Source organism: Pipra filicauda, unplaced genomic scaffold (assembly GCF_003945595.2).
Source record: "Pipra filicauda isolate LSUMZ 115617 unplaced genomic scaffold, ASM394559v2 scaffold734_size124207_pilon, whole genome shotgun sequence".
In the NCBI taxonomy this organism is placed as follows: Eukaryota; Metazoa; Chordata; class Aves; order Passeriformes; family Pipridae; genus Pipra; species Pipra filicauda.
Window position 1 is genome coordinate 111,386 of NW_024104903.1, and position 10,452 is coordinate 121,837.

Below are 10,452 nucleotides of genomic sequence, written 5' to 3' on the forward strand. Positions count from 1 at the left end.
CAGGGAAACCTTAGAGCTCCTTCCAGGGCCTAAAGGGGCTCCAGGAGAGCTGGAGAGGGACTTGGGACAAGGGATGAAGTGATGGACAAGGGGGAACGGCTTCCCAGTGCCAGAGGGAAGGGTTAGATGGGATATTGGGAAGGAATTCTTCCCTGGGAGGATGGCGAGGTGCTGGAATGGATTTCCTGGAGAAGCTGTGGCTGCCCCATCCCTGGAAGTGTTCAAAGCCAGGTTGGAGCAACCTGGGCTAGTGGGAGGTGTCCCTGCCCATGGCAGGGGTTGGAACTGGATGATCTTTCAGGTCCCTTCCAACCCAAACCATTCCATAATTCCACGATCCCATAATATTTACTCCTCTTATAGGAATGTTTTTGAATTTAACCTTTCTGTAGGTGTGTGAGAAGAACTTAGCACTGGGATTGACACCGTCCTGTCAGCATTCCTCCCTTAAATCCAATCATACTTTTTTGCTCCTGCATCCCTCCGCCCTGGAAGAAATCTGGGATTCATAGGAGATATACAAGAACTTATCAGAGTAATGAGAACGCAGAGTTTAAAATAATGAAGTCAAGAAGGCTCTCAAACCCAACCAGTCCCTGAAACTCTGCTCTGGAGGTGGATGGGCAATTTTAGGATTTCCTAGTGGGATCTCAGCCTGGTAATGGGGCAGCATGAGCAGATCTATTGGGAGGTTTTGGGATTTGGAGGCTCTTTCCAGTGTGGATGCAACTGCTCCCATCAGATGCCTCCACCCAGAGACTGTCTCTGGGTGAGGTAGGACAGGAAAGGGCTTTGGCACAGGTTTCTCAGGCTGGAAGTAAACATTTGGCTGAATTTCTCCTTTTATTTATGACACAAACTCCTATGATATGCGGAGAGTTCTTGTATTAATTTACCTTTGAACACAGACACTAAAAATACCTATTTTTTTCCCAGCCATCCCATGGGTCATTGAGGCAGATTTATGCAGCTTCATAATTCTTTTCTCTGTGGTTAATGGGAATCCCCCAACACAATGGTTATGGTTTCCCACAAAATAATAAAAGGAATTCAACAAAACCCTCGTTGGATGTTCCCATTAGTTCTTCTTGTTCCTCTGGGGAGTTGCCAGCCCTGCAAGGCAGCTGCCACACAAAAGAGGAGACATTTCAGGCCTTCAAGACTCAGATAAGATCAACTGAAACCATAAACAAGCCAGGTATGTTGACACCCCCCCAAAAAAACAACCCTCCAAACCCAAGGAGGGAGCAGCATTTAAGAGCAGGGTGTTGGCACATGTTCTTCCCTCCAAGATTGGACAAGGCAGTGGAGATCACATTTCAGATGTGCATGTGAAACCAGTCATTTGGCACATTGTTGGAGGCCTCTTAATACCAAAAACCACACCCCAGCCGTATTAAATTGTTTTCTTTTCTTCCCCCCTTCAAGAACAAGGTGAACACAATCAGCAAATTTCTCTCTTCTTAATAGGATTATAACATTCCCCTGCTGAACAGGAGGAATGGCAAAGCCGGGATATACCAAAAAAGTCTTTCCCTGGGTGATTTTGGGGCTGGAAATAGCTGCTTAACTTTCATAATCGACATAATTACTGTATTACAGAGGCAACCGTGAAAACAATCCGTCTGGATTCCTGAGGATTTAAGTCATCCAGGAGTGCTGCTTGTAAAAGAAACAGGGTTTGTAAGATGATGAGACCACGTTTAGTTGAGATATTGGGGAAAAATCCTTCCCTGTGAGGGTGGGGAGGCTCTGGCACAGGGGATAGGGATAGAAAGGATGAGGGAGGATCTTGGAATCATAGACTAGAATCACAGGATGGTTTGGGTTGGAAGGGATCTTAAAGATCTTCCAGTTCCAACTCCCATCATGGGCAGGGACATCTCCCACTATCCCAGCTTACTCCAATCTGGCCTTGAACCCTTCCAGGAATGGGGCAGCCACAGCTTCTCTGGAACATCTAGGATGGTGGGGTCATTCCTTACGGTAACAAACTCCCAAATCCTCCAAAAAATGGGGAAAGACCCCAAAATACTTCACACTTGGTTGTTTTCTGTGGTGACCTGATGAAATTTTCTTTACTTCAGGTAAACCAGAGCGTGTTAATGAACAGAGCTCTAAACAAAGACACAGTGATAGGACAAGAGAGGATGAGAGGGGCAGAGTTAGATGGAATTTTGGGAAGAAATTGTTCCCTGTGAGGGTGGAGAGGCCCTGGCACAGGTTGCCCAGAGAAGCTGTGGCTGCCTCATCCCTGGAAGTTTCCAAGGTCAGGTTGGAGCAATCTGGGATAGTGGAAGGTGTCCCTGCCCATGGTAGAGGGTGGGAACTGGATGATCTTTAAGGTCCTTTCCAACCCAAACCATTCTATAATTCACTGGAGCTTCAGATTTGGAGAGAAAATGATTGGGTTGTTCGTTCAATATTCCCAGAAAATCTTGGAATGTTTTAAGACAGAACAAGACAAAACGGCCTCAAGTTGCACCAGGGGAGGTTTAGGTTGGATATTAGGGAAAAGGTCTTCATGGAAAGGGTTGTCAAGCACTAGACTGGGCTGCCCAGGGAAGTGGTGGAGTCGCATCCCTGAAAGAGTTCAAAAAACCTGTGGATGTGGCCCCTGAGGACACGGATTAGTGGTGCTGGGTTTGTGGTTGGACTTGGGGATCCTAAAGGTCTTTTCCAGCCTTAATGATTCTATATTGTAAGAGTTCAAGTGAATAACCCCGAATAAAGTCCCTCTGACGGTGTGATACAACAAAAGTGGTGGGAATATCTCCTGAAGTGTCTTTATTTCACCTTTTCCTCCTTTGTCATTAAAAGTCTGTGTTGGGAGGGCACCTGGAACAGCCAGGAAAGGCTCTTCTTGACCAGTTGTGGCAATCCCACATTCCAAATTGTTCATCACACCTTCCAGGAGGATTTACAAACATGCCACTGGCCTGAGGCACAGGACAAACCTGCAGGCACCTGAGGCAGCAGGAATGGGGATGGGAAAGGTGTTTGGGAAGCAAAGGAGTCAGGAGTTGCAAACGCACATGGAGAGGGTTGGCTCAGAGCAGAGAAGCTTCTCCCTGCACCATCCTCCTTGAACCCTGAGGATAATGAACCTGAGACATTCCCTTGGCCCAAATTTATGGCCTGGTCCTGTTGTCTTCCCAGTGCTCCATGTTTTTTTCCTGTGAGTAAAGGGATTTCAAGTTAGTTTTCCACTTTAAGGCCAGGTTGGACGGGGCTTGGAGCAACCTGGGCTAGTGGAAGGTGTCTCCGCTCATGGCATGTCCCTCCTTTCTCACTAAAAGTGTGTGTTGGGAGGGCTCCTGGAACAGCCAGGAAAGGCTCTTCTTGACCAGTTGTGGCAATCCCACATTCCAAATTGTTCATCACACTTTCCAGGAGGATTTACAAGCATCCTCCTTAAACCCTGGGGATACTGAACCTGAGACATTCCCTTGGCCCAAATTTATGACCTGGTCCTGTTTTCTTCCCAGTGCTCCATGTTTTTTCCTGTGAGTAAAGGGATTTCAAGTTAGTTTTCCACTTTAAGGCCAGGTTGGACGGGGCTTGTAGCAACCTGGGCTAGTGGAAGGTGTCCCTGTCTGTGGCAGGAGGTTGGAATGGTCTTTAAGGTCCCTTCCAACTCAAACTATGATTCTCTTGGAGATAAACTCTGTCCCCAGCTGAAGGTCCAAACAAAGAGGAGCAAAGTCCTTGAGGTTCCAAGCCTTGAAGTTCACAGCCACTAATGCTTTTTACCCCCAGGATTTCTGGAAACCACCCAGACCTCCCTAAAAAGGAAGGAGAAATATCACCAGGTTTCAAGGCAAGACAGGGCCACTGGGATTATTTAACACCCCTGGGCTTCCCCGTCATGAGGCACCCACCTTAAACAATCCCAGCCATTGTCCAAAGCCCGAACCCTAATTTTCTTCTCCAAGGAACATGAAAAGAGGTGACGGTGGAGGCAGGAGGTGGGGCCTGATTTGCAGCTCCTTCAATTCGTTTATAGCTCAATGGGACTCGTTTTTCCAGTAGATTTGGAGCTGGGGACACGATCAGTGCATGGCAAACCCCCAGGAAGTTTGACATCAAAGCCAGTTGAAGAGCAGTGACGACCCAGGCAACGATGAAGGTGTTTCTGTCTCTTCTGTTGACTGCCTTCATTTGCACAGAATTTGGTAAGTTCCTACTCTGATTTACCCAAATCCCACCAGGATATTCAGCAGGATGGGGTAGGATGTGTCCCCTTCCCCCCGAAATTCAGGCCTCCTGCTTGGAGCAGTTTTCAGCCCAAAAGAAAAAAAATCTATCTTTGGAATATTTCCAGCCTGTCAGATGTTCAGGATCACGATGGTGTCACTGGGATTGTTGGTTCAGGCTCTTTAGGAAGTGTTACAAGGCAGGGTGTGATTATGCCATGTCATCTCTTTAATGCAAATTCCAGCTCTCACTTTTTTACAGGTCCTTGCTCAATATCACTCCTTTTTATTTATTTTTTTAACATTATTTTTAACTTGGAGGATCTTTTTTTTCTTAATACTTAACCCTGAAAGTTGCCAGCCAGTTTAATGCAATGTGGGTGGAATTCCTCTAAAAATATGTTCCCTGTGGGATTTATCAAGTTTTAGCCACTAGAAGTGGGAAAGAGGGGCTGGGACAAAGCTGGTGGCCCATGTGCTGCAGGGTTGGTGTTTGTCATAGGATGGTTTGGGTTGGAAGGGAGCTTAAAGATCATGGAATTCTCACCTCTGCCATGGGCAGGGACACCTTCCACTAACCCAGGTTACTCCAACCTGGCTTTGAACACTTTCAGGGATGGGGCAGCCACAGCTTCTCTGGGCAACCTGTGCCAGGGCCTCTCCACCCTCACAGGGAACAATTTCTTCCCAAAATTCCATCTAACTCGAGCCCTCTCCCCCCCCTTGTCCTATTATTGTGTCTTTGTTTAGAGCTCTGTTTATTAACACACTGAAGTAAAGAAAATTCCATCAAGCCACCACAAAAACAACCAAGTGTGAAGTATTTTGGGGTCTTTCCCCATTTTTTGGAGGATTTGGGAGTTTGTCACTGTAAGGAGTGACCCCACCATCCTAGATGTTCCAGAGAACTGTGGCTGCCCCATTCCTGGAAGGGTTCAAGGCCAGGTTGGAGCAAGCTGGGATAGTGGGAGATGTCCCTGCCCATGATGGGAGTTGGAACTGGAAGATCTTTAAGATCCCTTCCAACCCAAACCATCCTGTGATTCTATTCTGTGATTCCAAGATCCTCCCTCATCCTTTCTATCCCTTTTATTCTACCTGCCTACTCACTGGAGGGGATAGACTTGGAGCAGGAGGTGTGTGGACAACAGCAGCCTGATATTTGGGATGATCTGTCTGGGATGTGGAGGTGGGGAACAAGCCCCATGAATCCAGGGATGCCATGGAAACCTTCCCTCTCTGTTTCCATTAGTGGGATTCAGTTGTTTCTCCTCCATCGCCAGCTCCACGAAGCCAAGTGTGGAATGACATTTAGGACACTGGTGTTTTAATCCCCTAGAAAGCAGGGAATCCCCTCATCCTGGGAAGATCTAGATGAGCAGTGATTCCATAACCTCTAAGGGTGGAATGTGGCTGCCCAGAGGGAAGGACACCCTGGAATACATTCCCTATCCCTTGTTTCCGCTACCACAACGACTTCTTGCTCCTTCTGCTGATCCCAAAATCTTCTTTGGTGTTCTCCTGGATGACCAAGGAAAGTCCTGTGCAAGAGCTGGGACTATTAATTGGGATATTCCCAAACCCAGGTGTGATTTTATTCGTGTCTGGATGGGACATGGAGCTCTGTCAGGATTTTCTTTCAATTTCTATTTCTTAATTTATTTTTAATTTTCTACTTCGTTTTCCTTCCTAAATCCTGGGACCTGCAAGGGGCAGATTCAGCAGAGGAGGAACAGGTGCTTTGTTTGGTTTTCTTTTCAGAGAGCAACACAAATGCTGTGGTTTGGATTTGCAAAATCTCCTGAAACCTGAGACCGGTGACGATTCTTCCCCCTCCAAAGATGTGTTTGACAACTGTCAGACGTAGGATTAAAGCAAACAAAACATTATAAAGTTTGCTCTGAATAAAAGCAAGAAAATTCCCTGGTCTGTTTAGAAAAGGGCTTTTTCTTTTTCTGGCTTATTAGTTGATCTCTATTTTCACAAGGTGACTTTCTGACATCCTGTTGTGGGTGTGCCGGGATGAACTGAATCCTTGCTCTTTTTCCAGTGGGATTTACAGGAGTTTCAGCAGGAATGTCACATAGATAAGGTGACAACTACCTTCCAGACCAAAGAGGGGCTGCTGGGCTGTACCAAGTACGTTGCTGTGATTTTAAGACAAATTCAGGTTTCTCTAAGGGGGTGGAAAAGAGGATCTGGAGTAGAGGACCCACATCAAGTGTTTGGTTCCTCAGGAAAACCTGCAGAATGCCCTGAAAATCTTATCCTGAAATATCTTTCTTGTTGATGGGAAACACCAGACACTATTTTGGCTCGACACCTTAAGCTTGGAGTGCTCTGTGTCACAACAATTTGGGCTCTTCAGTGTTTTTATCTAAAATTTCTCCCTCTCAGAAGATTTTGGACAAGGAAAGACTTGGGCTGTGGTTATTTTGTGTGTCTGGGAGCTGAGAGGAACCTGCAGCTGGAAAGGGCCTTTGCAGCTCAACAGGGAGCTGATGAGGAACATCCATAAACTGGTGAGGAACAAAGCAGGGTCGGATTTGGAGTCCTGAGTACCAAATTTTGTTTCTATGGCCTCCGTGTGGAGCAGAAGATGTCCCCATAGAATCCATCAAGGTGGTTGTTTTCGTGTTTTATTCTTCCCTGTGAGGGTGGTGAGGCCCTGGTACAAGCTGTCCAGAGAATTTGTGGCTGCCTCATCCCTGGAAGTGTCCAAGGACAGGTTGAAGCAACATGAAGAATGAAGACCATCTCGTTCCAACCCCTTGCCATGGGCAGGGACACCTTCCACTAGACCAGGTTGCTCCAAGCCCCATCCAACCTGGCCTTAAAGTGAAAAGCTGATTTGAAATCTCTTACTCGCTGGAAAAAAACATGGAGCACTGGGAAGACAACAGGACCAGGCCATAAATTTGGGCCAAGGGAATGTCTCAGGTTCATTATCCTCAGGGTTCAAGGAGGATGGTGCAGGGAGAAACTCCTCTGCTCTGGGCCAACCCTCTCCACGTGTGCTTGCAACTCCTGACTCCTTTGCTTCCCAAACACCTTTCCCATCCCCATTCCTGCTGCCTCAGGTGCCTGCAGGTTTGTCCTGTGCCTCAGGCCAGTGGCATGTTTGTAAATCCTCCTGGAAGGTGTGATGAACAATTTGGAATGTGGGATTGCCAAAACTGGCCAAGAAGAGCCTTTCCTGGCTATTCCAGTAGCCCTCCCAACACACACTTTTAGTGAGAAAGGAGGGACGTGCCATGGGCAGGGACACCTTCCGCTAGACTAAGTTGCTTCAAGGCCCATCCAACCTGGAATACCTTCAGGGATGTGGAGTCCACAACCTCTTTGGACAACCTGTTCCAAGATTCTCATGGACCTGCTGTTGAGGTATGGGCTGGGTGAGCAGACAGGGCTTGAAAACTAAATGTCGAGGCCTGGAGATCAGTGACACAAAGTCTACTTAAAGACCAGTAACTGGAGATCAGAGATCAAAACTGGCTCCAGCCCCATCCAACATCCTCATCAATGATCTGGATGAAGGGGCAGAGCACCCTCAGCAAGTCTGTGGATGACACAAACCTGGGAGGAGTGGTTGACACCTGGGGGGGTCGTGATCCCATCCAGAGGGACCTTGGCAGGTTGGAGAAATGGGTGAAGGGAACCTCATGACATCCTGGGTAGCATTAAAAGAAGTATCAGTCGAGGTGGATGATCCTTCCCTTCTACTCAACACCTGGAGCCCCGTGCCCTGTTCTGGGCTCCCCCAAGTACAAATCACATGGACACACTGGAGAGAGTCCAAGGAAGGGCCACGAGGAAAAACAGGGATGGTTCAGCCTGGAGAAGAGAAGCCTCAAAGAGAGAATCTCAGAAATGTCTATAAATCCCTGGAGGGAGGGGACAAAGAGACTCTTCCCAGTGGTTCCCAGTGCCAGGACTGCAGGCAATGGACACAAACTGGGGTGCAGGAGGTTCCCTTGGAACACCAGGAAACACTTTTGGACCAGGAGGGGGACTGAGAGCTGGCACAGGTTGCCCGGGGAGGTTGGGGAATCTCCATCCTTGGAGAAATTAGGACTCAATCTGTACACATTCCCGGACAAGAGGTTTTAGGTGGTCCTGCTTGAGGAGGGGGACTGGAGCAGATGAGCTCCAGATGACTCTGGTCATCCTGATTGATCTGGGGGGGCCCAGATTGATCCAAGGGGCCTGGATTGATCCAGTGGATCTCAGACTGATCCAGGGGGGGCCCATATTGATCCAGGTGTCCCAGATCGATCTGGATGTCTTGGGTTGATCCCAGGGATTCTGCATTGTTCCAGGGGTCCTGGATTGATCGGGGGGGTCCTGATTGATCTGGGTGGTCTCAGATTGATCCAAAAGATCCCAATTGATCCGGGGAGCTTCGACCACCAGTCTACTGTATTTCCCATTCCCACTGGCACAGACACATTTTACCCTTCCATTTCCATTTTCAACATGAGGATTTGGGAACATCCCTCCCCAGGGAGGGGCACAGACCAGCTCTGGTGTTCCACACTGGAGTCCAAGCTTGTGTTTTCCCTCCTCCCAGCTGTCACCTTGCAGTGCTACACATGCAGGAGCGAGACCCCTGTGGAGAGGTGTGTGACCGTCGAGAACTGCTCGGAGACCGAGAACATGTGCAAGACCACCATGTATTCCCTGGAGGAGGGTAAGGACAACGACCCCTTTATCCCTACTTTCGACATGAATCCTGAAGGAGGGTAAGGACAATGGCTTCTTCATCCACACTTTTAACAAGAATCAGTGTTTCTACAGTGAAACTGCTGGTGTGGAGAGCAAGTCCTTTTTTCACTTAAATGTGGGAAAGAGCTCCTGTGGGGCAGAGTCTCCTGCTGCTGCTGCTGAAAGCAGTGTTTGTGTGAGTAAATATTTAAGGTTCTCAAGTTCCCAGTTAATGGTGAGCATGTTTAGAAATGAGAGTTTAATTTTTTCCATGGTTGTGTAGTGATAGGACAACAGGGAATGGCTTAAACTTAAAGAGGGTAAGTTTAGGTTGGGTATTAGGGAGAAATCCTTCCCTGTGGAGGTGGGGAGGCCCTGGCACAGGTTACCCAGAGAAGCTGTGGATGCCCCATCCCTGGAAGTGTCCAAGGATGGGTTGGACAGGGCTTGGAGCAGCCTGGGATAGTGGAAGGTGTCCCTGCCCATGGAGGATCTTTAAGTTCCTTCCCAACCCAAACCGCTCTGTAGTTTTATGACACCAACTTCTGGTCACCTGAAGGTGAAAGAGGAATGCCCTGAAGTTCTTTGTAGCTCTCAAAGAGGCTTTGCCAACCTGACTGGTGACCCTGAAGGTTCTGGAGATGGAGGTTCTCCCTTTGGAAGGTCCTGCTGACGAGTCCCTGGTCACACTTGGAGAGGTAGGAGATGGTGAGGAGAGTCCAAGGAGAGGCAGAAAAAGTGGCTAATGCACTTTTTTCAGGGTAATGCTCATCCAGGCAGGACAAAGAGCTCAGTGGTCACTCGGGGAGCTGCTTCCCATATTCCTGGTAGGAATCACATTGTGTTTGAACCAGAACTAAGACTTTGGTAGTGAAGGTAGGAAGAAGAAGCATTTCACTAGGGACAAGGAGAGCTCTCCTTCATTTCCCCCAGCCCTAAACATCCCTTCTGTCTCTCTTTGTGTCAGTTTATCCCTTCACTGGAGTCTCCACTGTCACCAAGATGTGCTCATCCGTGTGTGTCCCGTCGGACGTGGACGGGATCGGGATGACCCGCCCCGTGTCCTGCTGCTACTCCGACCTGTGCAACGCGGATGGTGCCACAAGCCTGAGGATCAGCCTGGTGCCAGTGGGGCTGCTGGCAAGTTCCCTGTGTGTCTTCTTCTGGACTAGACCCTGAGGAGCTGATGGGAAGTTCTTTCACTCTGGAGAACCCAATGAAGAAGAGGAGAAACCCCCACCAGCCCAGCTTTCCCTTCGGATGCTTCATGAACAACCTCCAATTCCAACCTTCAAAAATCCGTTCTTTTTTTTAATTATTATTATTATTATCCACCCCTTTCCCACGATTAACAGAAGAGCAAAAACTCAGGAAGTCCCAACACAGTTTTTTAATTTTAATTTTTCAACCGCTCCCACAAAACCGGCTGTGGAGTTTTGTTGCTCTGCTGGGCTGGTTGGTTTGGAACTGAAAAATTCCGCTGTGTGAAGTATATTTAAGGCAAAAAGAAATATTATAAGAGCCTTTCATGGCTCCTTAGAGCAGGTCTTTT

General features: G+C 48.0%; 1 protein-coding gene across 1 annotated transcript; it reads left to right on the plus strand.

Moving 5' to 3' along the window:
* The first annotated feature begins 4,123 nt into the window (after positions 1 to 4,123).
* Positions 4,124 to 10,079, plus strand: LOC113990977 (ly6/PLAUR domain-containing protein 2-like). The gene is made up of 3 exons (XM_027726908.2): positions 4,124 to 4,175; positions 8,767 to 8,886; positions 9,868 to 10,079. Exons 1-3 carry the CDS (start codon positions 4,124 to 4,126, stop codon positions 10,077 to 10,079), a joined length of 384 nt encoding a protein of 127 aa, XP_027582709.2.
* Positions 10,080 to 10,452: the final 373 nt, after the last annotated feature.